This window comes from Canis aureus, chromosome 3 (assembly GCF_053574225.1).
Source record: "Canis aureus isolate CA01 chromosome 3, VMU_Caureus_v.1.0, whole genome shotgun sequence".
Lineage (NCBI taxonomy): Eukaryota > Metazoa > Chordata > Mammalia > Carnivora > Canidae > Canis > Canis aureus.
Window position 1 is genome coordinate 84,278,710 of NC_135613.1, and position 13,882 is coordinate 84,292,591.

At 44.8% G+C, this 13,882-nt stretch overlaps 1 protein-coding gene across 6 annotated transcripts in view; it reads right to left on the minus strand.

Moving 5' to 3' along the window:
* PRDM10 (PR/SET domain 10) overlaps nucleotides 1-13,882 on the minus strand; it is a 95,368-nt gene that overhangs the window by 4,506 nt on the left and 76,980 nt on the right. For all 6 annotated transcript variants that reach the window (XM_077894185.1, XM_077894184.1, XM_077894183.1 and 3 more), the window contains 8 exons: nucleotides 11,724-11,903; nucleotides 10,701-10,811; nucleotides 9,352-9,552; nucleotides 8,545-8,688; nucleotides 7,972-8,142; nucleotides 6,513-6,653; nucleotides 3,298-3,469; nucleotides 616-719 (listed from right to left, as the gene is read on the minus strand). In XM_077894185.1, the coding sequence (XP_077750311.1) occupies nucleotides 616-719; nucleotides 3,298-3,469; nucleotides 6,513-6,653; nucleotides 7,972-8,142; nucleotides 8,545-8,688; nucleotides 9,352-9,552; nucleotides 10,701-10,811; nucleotides 11,724-11,903 (1,224 nt within the window). The remainder of the gene's footprint in view (nucleotides 1-615; nucleotides 720-3,297; nucleotides 3,470-6,512; nucleotides 6,654-7,971; nucleotides 8,143-8,544; nucleotides 8,689-9,351; nucleotides 9,553-10,700; nucleotides 10,812-11,723; nucleotides 11,904-13,882) is intronic.

Genomic DNA, 13,882 nt, shown 5'->3' on the forward strand with positions numbered 1-13,882 from the left:
AGACCAGAACAAACCAGTGAAGATAAAAACAGAGGTAGCAGATACAACTAAAATTGACCTGCCTAATCTAAATATAACAAGATAATTCACGGCAATGTTCTGCAGGGGAGGAGGGTTGAACGTTTAAAATAGCTTAAAAGAGCTCTGTAACATATTCATTCAATTATTCTCTCCCAATCCAGCTGAGGACCAATAGTCATGAATACTTTCCACAAAGCACATAAAAAAGGTGATCAATTATGAATTGGTACATATTTGGATCTAGGAGGTTCATTATAGTTACTAATTGCACAGGTATTTATCGACCATTTGTTATAGTCCAGCCTCCTGAGCAAGGCACTGAGAATAAAGAGATAAAGACTAAGAACCCCCCCCCCCAAAAAAAAAAAAAAAAAAAAAAGACTAAGACCCAGCTTTCAAGGAATTCATTGTCTGCTAGGAAAAGATAGACAGTAAATCAGTAATTAAAATAAACTATAATAATTAATTATAATACAGCTCCATAAGGAGTTATGGGAATACACAGGATGTACTTCTAACTCAGATAAGGAAAACTGAGGAGCAGAAAACAGAGGGTACAATGGACAGGAAAGCCCTCCCGAGCAGATCACTTACCGGTGTAACTGCCTTTACTTGGCCAGAGGTGACAGGAGTGGCCACACCACTGTCTGTAATCACAAACTGACCTGGAGGAAGGGTCATCATTTGAATCTCTGATGCTGAAAAACAGAAAATATTCATACTTAAGTGGTCTCAGATTCTAATACAAGTTGTAGAAACAAATACCTAACCAGTGGTCACATTTCCTTTTTTTTTTTTTTAAATAAATTATCCATGTATTTTTTTTTTTAAGATTTTATTTATTTAGTCATGACAGACACAGAGAGAGAGAGAGAGGCAGAGACACAGGCAGAGGGAGAAACAGGCTCCATGCAGGGAGCCTGACATGGGACTTGATCCCGGGTCTCCAGGATCACACCCTAGGCTGAAGGCAGTGCTAAATGGCTGGGCCACCGGGGCTGCCCTGTCACATTCCTCACTGAGAAATTTTCCATAGATTTGCTTGCTGTAAGAGTCTTATCATGACATGATTTCTTGACATGTAAAAGTCTTATCATGATATGATCTTGATACTCTGATAAAGAATGATCAGAGGAAGTTAGCAGAGAGTTATAAAATATCAGAAACAATCAATGCATCTCCCCCAAATGTGGCTTCTAAATATCCATAAGCTGCCTGGCTGGCTCAGTTGGTGGAGCATGTGAATCTTGATATTGGGGGCATGAGTTCAAGCCCCACACTGGGTGTCAAGATTACTTAAAAAAATAAAATCTGGGGATCCCTGGGTGGCTCAGTGGGTTGGAGCCTGCCTTTGGCCCAGGGCACGATCCTGGAGTCCTGGGATCGAGTCCCGCGTCGGGCTCCCCACGTGGAGCCTGCTTCTCCCTCTACCTGTGTCTCTGCCTCTCTCTATGTCTATCATGAATAAATAAATAAAAATTAAAAAAAAAAACAAAACCGTCATAAGACATAACCAATTGCAATGTAGGAGCCTTACTGGGGACTCAATTTGAACAAACCAACCATCAAAAAAAAAAAAAAAATTGTGAGACAATCACAGAAATGCGAACAGTGGATATTTGATGAGTATTAAAAAATTACTGTCATTTATTTTCAAGTTTGATAACAGTACTGTGGTTGCATTTTAAGAAATATTTTGTGGGCATCTAGGTGGCCCAGTCAATTGAGCATGGGACTCTTGGTTTTGGCTCAGGTCATGATCTCAGAGATTGAGCCCTGCATCGGGGTGGAATCTGCTTAAGATTCTCTCTCTGCAGCCCCATACACACTTGTGCTCTAAATAAATAAATAAAATCTTTTAAAAAATATTTACAGATGAAATCATATGGATTATTATATAATTGGGGGACTGGGAAAGAATGATGGGGGTACAAATGAGACAAGATTGGCCCTGAGTTGAAAACCAAAGTTGGATAATGGGTATAAAAGGCATTCATTATACTATTCTACCTCTGTGTATCTTAAATGTTTTCCCTAATAAAAAAATGTCAATTCCAGAATCGTTTCCTCAGGTTAGAATGCTAGCTCATTCTATTATTACCACAGCTATTTGCATCATTCCACATTTCTTTCACAGGAATTAAATGTAGTATAAACGTCTACTTACCAGGCTTCTCCTGGTATTCACCATGAGCAGGAGTCTTTCCTTGGCTACAAACAAGACTCAGCTCTCATTGTGACCACCAATATTTAAGAGGATAGATTGTAAAAATAACCAGGTAGAGTTTGAGCCTGATTCCATACCAAATCTACAGAACATATCCAAAGACCAAGGACAATGGAGACAGATTCAAAGAAAGAAATCAATAAGAGGAGGACCAACACTGGCCTCCCTAACTTCTCAGCCCCTAATGCTCCTAGTTGCTACTATCGAGGTCTAGCTGTTCCTCTATTCCAGACTTTCACTCATAAAGACCTCATACTTCCCGGCTCATATCTGAGGCTGCCATCCTCACCAAAACCATTAGCTATTAGGACTTTCGCAGCCAGCCTTTTGCTGCTTCTGTAGTAATAATTTCAGGGTTTTGAAAGCCATCTACTCATACATCTCTCCCTACTAGATAATGATCTCCTTGAGCCAAAGACTATCTTATAAGGAGAGGCCACACAGTGGGGGGAGTGTAAACTCTGCCTGGGTTCCAATCCTCTAGGTACTAGCTATGTTCCTTGGGCAAGTGTCTCTGTGTCTGAATTTCCCTATCTGAAAGTGCAAATAACAATTGTACTTATAGGTTGCTGTGAATACTGAATGCAACATATATGTGGTTTAGAATCATTCCTGGCACTTAGTGAGAGCTTAATGAAAGCTGGCTAACATTACTGGGTGGTGTCACTGATATGAATGTCAATATTAATTTTTTATATACCAAGGGTCTAGCACATCCACTGATACAAAGACATCCAATAAATGTTGATGAAAGAGATGAATCACCACCATCAGCATACCCTAGATCCATTTATTCTGCTATTTAATTCATTTGCCTACACTTCCTCTGGCAGTATTCCTGATATCTCTGAATTGGGTGGCTCTTTGAGATCAGAATGCTGCCTTGAATTTGGTCATGAATCTCATTCAAGGACATGCACTATGGAGTGTAAAAAAATGGCCAATGGTCCTTTAATTCAGAAAATTTATTCTAAAGCTGATAAAGTTATGACCCATAGCTGTAGGTTCCCCACCCACGAGCTACAGCACTCTGCCTGCTTCTTACTTACAGTAGCCACGGAATGAATTCCAAGCATTGGGCAGATAGGTGTGTTGTACAGAGGAACCTTGCTGCTGCTGCTGGAGAGTCTGGCCTGGCGTAGAGGAGCCGCCCTGTATATGGGAAGGGCTGAGCCCTTGTTGGGACTGCTGGGAGGCAGGACTCAAGGGCTGCCCAGCTACCTAGAGAGAGAGAGGGAGAGAGAGAAAGCAAGAGTAGAAAATGAATGACTTCCAATATAGTTAAGTCTCACAAATAACTGAAGAAAAGAAATCTGGCTAACATGAATTATAATACTGCAAGTATCACTGCTAAAATAATACTTTAAATAAGAATAGGATTAATGAAAGGCAATCATAACTATCAAATCCCAATTAGTTTTCGAGGGATTATCTACAAGAATATCCAAAAAATTAATTTCACTAAGCTTATTAGAAAGATAAATGAACACAAGAATAATTATCTTCATTACATAAAATCTGAAAAACGGAGAAGCTAAAGAACTTGCCTGTGTCATAAAGCGAATCTATAACACAAACTGAAGTCGAACTCAAACATCACAATTTCCATTGAGTACACTGGGAAATCCCTTTGCCATTCAGGCCCTCCAACTCCAGCTCCAACTACCTTTCCAACCTTTCTCCTAGACATCATTTCCTGTTAGTAACCTAAAGGGTTTCCATAAACATACTGGTTTCCCACCTCTGTGGCTTTATTCACAATGAGAGCACATTCAGATCATAATGCCTTCCCCAACTACCATGTCAAAATCATACCCCTCCTTCAGGACCTAATTCAGACACCACTTCCGCAGAAATATCCTTGGTTCCTTGCTAAACATAATCGTTCCCTTTTCTGAACACTCATAACTTATCTAAATACCCACATCACCCTTAGACCATGGACCTGGAATATGTGTCCCCTTCTAAATGACACTTGGGAACCAGAGTCCTCCATTCCCTGTGGAAATGGCCCTGCACACACTTCCAGGACCTGTAACAAGTCTCTTCCCTGGGTCTGTCACCCTATGGGGTCCTATCTTGTGGCTGTGGGCTCCTCTGATGGTATTTGGGCACATGGGACCAAGGGGGTGGCCATGGGATCAACTTTGCAAGGATGGGGAAAAGGCTGAGACGTGTGGTTATACAGAAAGCCCCATGATGTGCAGGGTGGAGGCTGGGTGAGAAGAAACGGAGAGCCTTCCCAGTCTTAGGGAAGGTTGTCCCTGTGCCACCACATTCTGCGAAGTAGTCCCTCCAGCCTAGGGTTCCTTTGTGTGATGCCAGCGGGGGTGGGGAAGATGGGCCCTTTGTGGATACAGGCGACTGTCTGGGACTGGGACAAGTGTCAGAAACCTCAAAGCTGCTCAAGTTCACAGTAGAGGGAGGGGAGGGGCCATCAGATGCTAAGCAGCCTCCCATCTCCAATGCCCCCCAGGAAGCAGGAAGCAGAGAAAGGGCATGTTTCTCCGATGGATTTCCACAGCAATCTGAAGGGCACAGAGTCAGCAAGGGAGGGAGAAAGCCTTTCTCCTGCTTCTTCCCACCTCCACCGGGAAGCTGCCAGTGTCACCCATGCATCTGGCAGAAAGGCAAGTAATTTCAAATTGGCACTATCCGTGTGATTTAGCATCAGTTGTTAGTTTGCATGTACTTTTCAATTTTGTTATCATGAAAAAGTATGTGTCAAGTAGGAAGATAGAATATACATTTTTTTTTAAGTTTTTATTTAAGTTCCAGTTAGTGGGGGCACCTGGGTGGCTCAGTCGGTTAAGCATCTGACTCTTGATTTCAGCTCAGGTCATGATCTCAGGGTCGTGGGATCAAGCCCAGTGTCGGGCTCCCTGGCTCTGCACAAAGAAAATCTGCTTGTCCCTCTCCCTCCCCGCTGCTTGCACTCTCTTCCCCCACCCCCCACTCAATCTCTCTCTAAAATAAATAAATAAAATATTTAAATAAATAAATACATACATAATAAACATAAATCCCAGTATAGTTAGCATACAGTGTAATCTTAGTTGCAGGCGTACAATATAGTGTTTCATCACTTCCATACAACACCCAGTGCTCATCACAAGTGCCGTCCTCACTTCCCATCACCTATTTCACCCATCTCCCCAGCACCTCCCACCTCCCCTCTGGTGACCATCAGTTTGTTCTCTGTAGGTAAAGAGTCTGGGGACACCTGGGTGGCTCAGTCAGCTAAGCATCTGATTTTAGCTCAGGTCATGACCTTGGGACCCTGGGATCAAGCCCCGCATCAGGGTTCCACTCTCAGCGGGGAGTCTGCTTCTCCCTCTCTCTTTCCCTGTCTGTCTCCCTCTCCCTCTGCCCCTCTGCCCACTTACGCTTGCTCTCTCCCTCTCTCTCAAATAAGTAAACAAAATCTTTTTTAAAAAGAGTGTTTCTTGGTTTTCCCCTCTCTCTTTTTTTTTTCCCCTTTGGTTGGTTGTTCGGTTTCTTAAATTCCATGTATAAGTGAGATCATACAATATCTTTCTCTGACTGATTTATTTCACTTAGCATAATAGCCTATAGCTTCATCCATATAGTTGCAAAGAATATATTTTATTGAACAGTTTAGCTTGATTTAAAGCTTTCACCACCTAGACACATGGCACGCAGGCTTTCATGTATACTCTTCTCCTGGAGCCTGTGAATATCAGAGGTGGGTCTACATGCGTCCTTTCTGGTTCAGATACCTTCATGTCATATCCTGTTTACTTCTATATATATAATGTTATATCCCTACTAGACTCCAAGCTCCTTGAGGCCAAGACCTAGAAAAGTTTTATGCAAAAGGAAAGACTTTAATAAACATTTTTTGAATGGATGTAGCTTTGCTATCTCAGTAACAGACTCTATATCATACAAACACCGTATTACACCACAAAGTCACTGTCCCAAAATTCAAGGAACAACTTAGCAACTGCATACTATCAGACAGTCACTTAGAACAAGAAGCAAAGGCTGATGTTGTCCCTAGGATGCAAGGTCACAGGGCTCCCGTTGCATAGGGGAAGCTAATCACTTCATGCAAGTGTGTCCATAATGTCAATACAAAAACTGGAACCAAAGATAGGATCTTTAATTAAGGCACCAAAATGAATGGTATCATTTCAACAGTCAAGGGGACTAGGTCTGGAGATAACATGTCTTCATTCTTATTAACATTCCCAGGGTCCCCAGGACCACACAGCCCTGGGTGAGGGGTCGGAGAACATACCTGGGATGACGACGGTGTGGAGGAAGTAGGCTCCGTGACCTGGATGTGCTGCACCTGGATGGCATGCTGGGTGTAGGTCTGAGGGTCGTGGAGCTGGCCAACGTCCACGGTGGACTGCTGAGACTGGTGTGGGGAAGTGGCCTGGAGGGCGGGGAGACCAAGTGCATACTGATTAAGGGGAAGGGAACTCCTTCCAGAGAAAAGGTTCATTTGAAACCATATCACAGCAGAGGAGCCGTCGGAACTTCACATCCAGGGCTTCGCTCCCAGAGAGCCCACGCCTAAGCCAAGCTGGCAGACATTAGAAGAGAAGATAGTTTTAAAAGTTATGCTTATGAAAACATAAGCCTAATGCTATTTAATTCTGGAAGAGAAGGAGCTAAATGGAATACACCTCCTCGTCATGAGCTGAATGAGAAGCTCTTGGGAATCAAAAGCCCTTTTCCCCTTAAGTTTCAATTAAATTTAATACCTTATCCTTGAAAGGTTAAGAGACCAATGAAGAGAATTTGCTTTCAGCTTGTCACGACTGACCTGCTAGAACAGTGGCCCCCAACCTTTTTATGTATCCCAGACATCTCTGAAAAGTCTGGCTAACATATAGTCCCTTTTTCCAGAACAATGTACATATACAGCACACCTTACAGGCTACTTCAGGGATTCACAGGTTCCTCCAAAGCCTGAAGTTAAGAACTGTCTTATAAGAAAAACAAGATAAGAAACAGTCAATCACAGTAGCAACTCCTCACTTCCCACTCTGGTATTAGTCCTAAATTCTCCTATTTTCCTACGTTTTCAGGCCAAATTACTTCAAAGCAACAGGTTTGATCATCTGTGCCTTGAGCACACTTCCTCAGCATAATTAAATGAAACAATAGTTCTGGGAAGATTCCTTCTTTTAGCTCCCTAATCAGTGAGGACGAGCTCCCTAATCAGTGAGAATGAGCTACCAATTATCTGGTAGAAGGAGCGCGGTCGTACCCCTGTGCCAATAACTGTACCTTGTACTGCCTACTACTCAAAACTCGCAATTATTCCTCACAACCTCCCATACCTCTCAGGCATTCGATGCCCAAGTAGGGACTTACCAAACTGGTCCCCCACCAAGTGGTCAACTTTGGTGCCCAGGGATTCAGAAGAGGCTCGGAAAGAGTTCACGTAATCTATCCTGTGGTAGCACAGGATGACAGTATATACCCGGCAGCCTGAAACCTCTAGGCCGCTACTGACAGAAATCTCTTACACTAAGTCCAGAGCCCTATGCGGCCGGGGGGCTGGGAGAGTTTTACAAATGCCTCAGACTCAGAACTTAACACGCCGAAGCACATTACGTGGGGCCCAGCTCTAGCTGTGAGAACTGGGAATTTCTGTTGACCGCCCCCCCCCCGCCCGCACTGCCCACCACCATATTGGCTAGTGATGATACAACATTCGTGAAGGTAAAGAGGAGGATGTGTACCGGAGCCACTTGCACCACTTGAAGCTGTATGTGCTGAGGCTGCTGAAGGCCGGACGTAGACTGTGATACAGGGATATACTGAATTCTCTGGTAGTCCCCCTGCGACGTCCGGTAATCTGTTGTTAAGGTCTGGGACAGTTCTGTCATGGCTTGGGTTAGGAGGTCTGTTGTCTAGAAAAGTCACAAAAAATACATTAGCTGTCAACACCACTGCTGGTACAAATTAGCCCCGAACTCAGATTGGAAAACTCCAAAGGTGAGAAGATGGTGGAAGATTACCTACAGATCCATATCTACCTGTCTATATCAGGCCCGATGGGAGTTACCTAAGAGGTCCGACAGTCTAGCAGCCCAGGAGCAGCGTTGGACATTTCCTGCTATGCCTTCTACGGAGAACTTTGCGAAGGGACAACTAGGAGACCCAAACATAAGCCTAAGGCCCTGGGTAGCAGAGTGAGGGACAATGGGCTACCTTTGCAGCCAATTATATAGCGAGATGGACATGGCTTTGGTATTGGAAGCTGTGACAGGCACTGAAGGGGATGAGGTGCTCTTACCAGTTCACACACTTACCACCACGGTCTCCCCGGTAGCACTGTCTGTGGTTAACACAGCCGGGGTAGCACTGATCACAGCTGTTGTCAGGGGTGGATGTAAGGTGTTAGGGAGCTGGGCATACTCTGGATGCTTCTTTCGAATGTGCTGTACCATCTTGGTCTGAAAAAGTATGGCAAAACGAAGAATCACTACTGGAGTTAGTTATTTGCAATCATTCTCAATTGCAAACCCTGCAAAGATCCCTAAGGTCTTTCAAGTTTTGCCTCAAAAAAATAAGGTGTGGTGCTGACTCTGGGCCTGATCCTCCCAAAGCAACACAGGCTTTGCAAGAGGAAAAGGAAGAAGCTGAAAAGAAACTGAACACCCATGCGACCCCACCCTGTCAGGTAAGGACAGCACATCTCACTGCATCCCCTAATCCCATCAATACCTGTAGCAATCAATCACAAGCTCCCCCCACAACCAAGAATGACCCTTTTTTCAAGATCTATCATGTAAGTTCCTACGTAGTGCTTCTGTAAACCTGAGCTCATGAATGTTAAATATTCCAATGTGAGACCTTCAGTAGACCAAGGGACAAGGAGACCAGTCAAGCGCTCACATTATGTATGAGATATGCTAACTCTGGGGAAATGCCACATATTCTCTTCTCATTCTGGATTTATAATCCCTATTCTCAGGAAGCGGCTTCTTAGCCAGCTGAACTGGGAAAACACTTCCAATAGACTCCCATCCATTCTGAAGAAGCCAATCATCACCTTCCCTTAAGAGATTCCTTAAATAATGACCTTGATTCAGACGCAGTCAAAGCCCCTCCCATACCTTGCTGCTGTACTGTTTGGAGCAGTGAGGGCAGCAGACCGGAGGGGTGGCTATTGTGCCTGTGAGTTGGGTGTGGGTGCTCAACATCGGATCTGGTTCTCCAGGGCCAGCTGGACGAAGTTTGCGAATGCTTGGTGGGAGCTCAGCCCCTGGATGATTCTTCAGAATATGGGCTTTTCGCTTGCTGGCACTTTTATAAACCTGCAAATTCAAATGCTTTGCCGTGAAAGCAGTATACAGGGGATCCCTGGGTGGCTCAGCAGTTTGGTGCCTGCCTTTGGCCCAGGGTGTGATCCTGGGGACCCAGGATGGAGTCCCACATCGGGCTCCCTGCATGAAGCCTGCTTCTCCCTCTGCTTGTGTCTCTGCCTCTCTCTCTGTGTGTCTCTCATGAATAAATAAATAAAATTTTTTTTAAGCAATATATGGTGCCACTTTCTTACTTTAAAGCAAACTATCTAACAATTCCTTTGTTACATATAAGAAATGAGAAAAAGTATCCATGTATCCCAAAAGAAAATATATTATCAGCTATATTGAAGGATATATAAAATAAGGACATAATATAGACATGGTAGGCAGCCTCCTGGAATTTATACATCTAAGATAGTAATAATAAAAATATCCCTTACCCTGAAGTTTAAGAGGTAGATACACAGTCACAGAAAAACAATTGTTCCAAAGGCCAGTTCATCCCACTTAGCCTTTCTGCAAAAGCTCTCAAATGTTTCCTAGAGCTACATGCCAAAGAATCCTCCAAGACGGCAGGTCTGATAGTGACTAGTACCTATAATGGTGAATCTATGTTTTAAAAAGTTTCCCAGTTTTAAACGGACATGACTACACTATGTAAGGAAACAACATTACAATGAAACAATACGCATATAATCTGCCTTTTTGTAACTGCACAAAAATAAGGATGAAATAGTACAAGTTTTCCATCTCAAAACTCTTCCACATCCTACTCAATCCTACTCAATCTTCCTGAAATTCCGAACCTACTGTATATATTTTACAAGTAGGATGATAGACGCTTTCACTTTGGAGCTTAAGAATTTAGAACAAATTCCTATACTAAGCTCTTTGTAAGCCTCTACTTTTGTAACAAAACCACAGAAAGAAGAAAAAAATGTTAAACACAAAGTCAACTAATGCTTAGGAGATACATTTTGGCTTAAAATGAGGCCACACTTCTAGCCCTTTCTCATCCAAATGGAAAACCAGTGAGAGACAGGGAACCATCTATTGAGAGTAACTCCAAGATCCGAGTGTATACTTATACACGCAGACAAGTAGGTTCTCGCAGGGCTCCCGGACAGGCATCCCAGCACGGATGGCTTCCCTCTTACCTTGTCACAATACTGACAGAAGTAATCGCGGTTGGGCTTTATGATGGGTAGAGTTAACTCTGGCACTTCCTCTATCTTCATGTCTGGGTGCCTCTTTGATAAGTGATTCACCTAAAGGGGGAAAAAGCAAATGAGAGAAAGAGAGCCCGTTACAAAGAGAAGCAAACCAAACGCCTCCGGTCTTGACAGCTACAAGTCAGAATCCTCTGACGCCATCCCCCAGAACAGTAAGACACGAGGCCAGAACCAGCATTGCCAGGCCCATCCGACACCAAGCCTTAACTTAACAGTCACTGTTGGCAGGGATTAACAGTCATTCAGCAAACCACTGAAGGGGAACTGGGTCACCGTGGATTCCATCAACGCTCTGACTGAAAGGCCCACTGATGGAAAGTGGGAAATCACACTAGCACGAATGTCATGGTTGAATTCTCCCGATGCAAACCTGTCTTCCGTTATTCAGTGCCCTAGCCTTACTGAGGACGCTGAATGAGAGAGACACAAACTCAGGTTCCAAATTTCAAATAATGCTCTATGTCTCTAGTTCTGCCAGAAGCGTGATAAGGTCAAAATGAACTGAAGGCAAAGAACTGGTTGCCCTGAGGTGCCTGCTAACCCAAATCACACACCCTTCTTGGTAGAGCGGTTTCATTCTATTGCTGTTTCGTATCTGGGACAGGGAGGCCTTACAGGGAGCAACTGGGGAGAAGGAAACCCCGCCAGAAAGTATGTTCCAGAACACAGAAGAGAAGAGGGAAATAAAATATAAGAGCAGAGACTGAGCAGGGTCAGGCGAAGTAAAACTAGTAATGAAAAGTGATAGAAGCCCTCTCCGGAGAGGTCAGCCGAAATGAGCGGCGGCCCAGGGGGGCAAAGGGAGACGGGAGAGAACCAGGGAGGCATCGCCTGCTCCCGGCTTTTCCCCAGCCACTGACACCCTGCTGCTCGATGCCGTACACAGCACTGCACAAACGCCAGCACCGTAAGCAGAAGCGGGCGGCTCTGGAAGCCTGGGGCACTGACCAGCATGCCTCGCCTCCGGAAGCCCATCATGCACAGGCGGCACTTGAACGTGAAGCTGTCGTAGTCCGTGGACGTGATCCGCGGCTTGAACGTCTTGGAGCGGCTGATGCGGTCCGCTTTCTTGGCCTCCCTCTCCGGGTTATGCATCCTCTGCATATGTTCCCGCAGTTTGTCCTTTCGCTGTTTAGAGAGAATTTTTGAAAAGGCAGGGGAGTGGGGAGCGAGGGTAGAATGATTTTAGTTGAAGGCATTAAAGAAAGCCATACAAGTGGCCCGCAAGCACGACCCCACCAAGAGGCGCCCGAGCGGCTAGGGGGCCGGATGTTCACGGCCACTCTGCCCACGAGCCAGGGAGCGCCTTCCACCGAGCCTTGGTTTTGGGGAAGAAAGAATCGATGTGTATACGGAGAAGATCAAAGGATAGCGGAGTAAGTCTGGAATCGAGAATTACGAGACAAATTGACGAGTAACAGGTAACATTGTATTTACGACACCGTGTATGCTCGGTCCCCATGCATTTTAACAGACATTCTGATATTCTTCCAAACCTCACATGGATTTAAGAATCTCTCATCGTATGGACTTACAAGTGCCTGTAAACAGTCACAGAGCCCACAGTAGGTGGAGCCTACGGCCTAGGTCACAGGTCTTAGTCTGATGACTTAATCTAGTGATACGTGCTGATATGAGTCCACAGAGACAGAAGTCAAGCAGAGCCAATCCCGAGGGGAAAAAAATTAAAAAAATGCCAGCTCCCCTCTTCATTGTGGCTCTCTTCTCTTAGACATATGATTAAACTATTATTGGTCTTTTTAAAAAAGATTTCATTTATTTTTTCATGAGAGACACAGAGAGAGGGGCAGAGACACAGGCAGAGGGAGAAGCAGGCTCCATGCAGGGAGCCCGATGGGGGACTCGATCCCAGGACCCTGGGATCACACCCTGAGTCAAAGGCAGACGCTCAGCCACTGAGCCACCCGGGTGCCCCAAAATATTACTGGTCTGATAAAGATTTTGAACCTTCCTACCAGAACAGTTCTCCCCGAGTTTTGTTTTAGGGACTTTTACTTAACTACTGCCTTTTTTCAGCACATTCATTTAACAAGCATTTCTTGAGTGCCCACCAAGTGTCAGGAACCACTCAAAGTTCAGAGTTCAACGCTAGGACCCCTCACCTACCTCCCTCTTCTGCTGCTGTGGACAGGACCCAACCGCTCTTTCCTCCTACCCCCACCCATCTCATTCCTAGAAAGCCCAGGAGAGAATTTCATAGTCTCCTACTCTGCAATAAAGTCTGGATTATGAGCCCTGCCCTAAATAACAGAATTTCTCCTGACTGTCTTTAGATACAGTGATAAAACTCACCACCTCAGACTTGCATTCCTTTTTCCCCAGCATCAGTATTTGCTAACTTCCCCCCACCCATTCCCTTTAAATGAACAAACTTATTTTAACTGAATCATTAGATAAGTCTGAAAGCCACCTATTACTCACTCTACTACTACTGCTACTACTACTACTGCTACTACTACTACTACTACTACTACTACTGCATGGACCTCTGCCTACAGAGACAGACGCGTATACTGAAGGCCAAATCTCAGCAAGGCCTTTCCATCCTAACAGCCCTAAGGCCAATCCAGTATGCTCCCACTCTCTCCTCCTGCCTGCATTCTGCTGCTGGATCTGCAGTGTTCCCAAACATCTAGCCTCCCAAGCTAAAGTCCAATTCCAACCTGTCCACACACCCGCCACCCCCCCCACCCCCTCGCCTATCAGCCCATCACCCAGACATAGTCCTACCAATTTTCCCTCAAAGGTTTGTCTTGATTATGGGCCCTCTTCTCCATGCCCACTACTGGTACCTTAGTGCAGCCCAGCTCTAAAATGCCCCTGGGGCATCTTCACCCTCTCCCCCTCCTCCTCCTGCCCCTTCTCTAGCAGGCTAACTCTTTCCCACCCTTGGAATCCAACCGTCACCTACCTATGAGGTCTCCCCATACTCCAAATCAGAGTTCATCCTTCTCCTGGAATTTTATTCCCTTTCTCTATTACAGTAGCAGTAATCATTTTTTCGAAGTTTTTGTTCACTTAAGTAATCTCTACACCCAACGTGGGTCTCCAGCTCATGACCACGGGATCCAGAGTAACATGTTTTT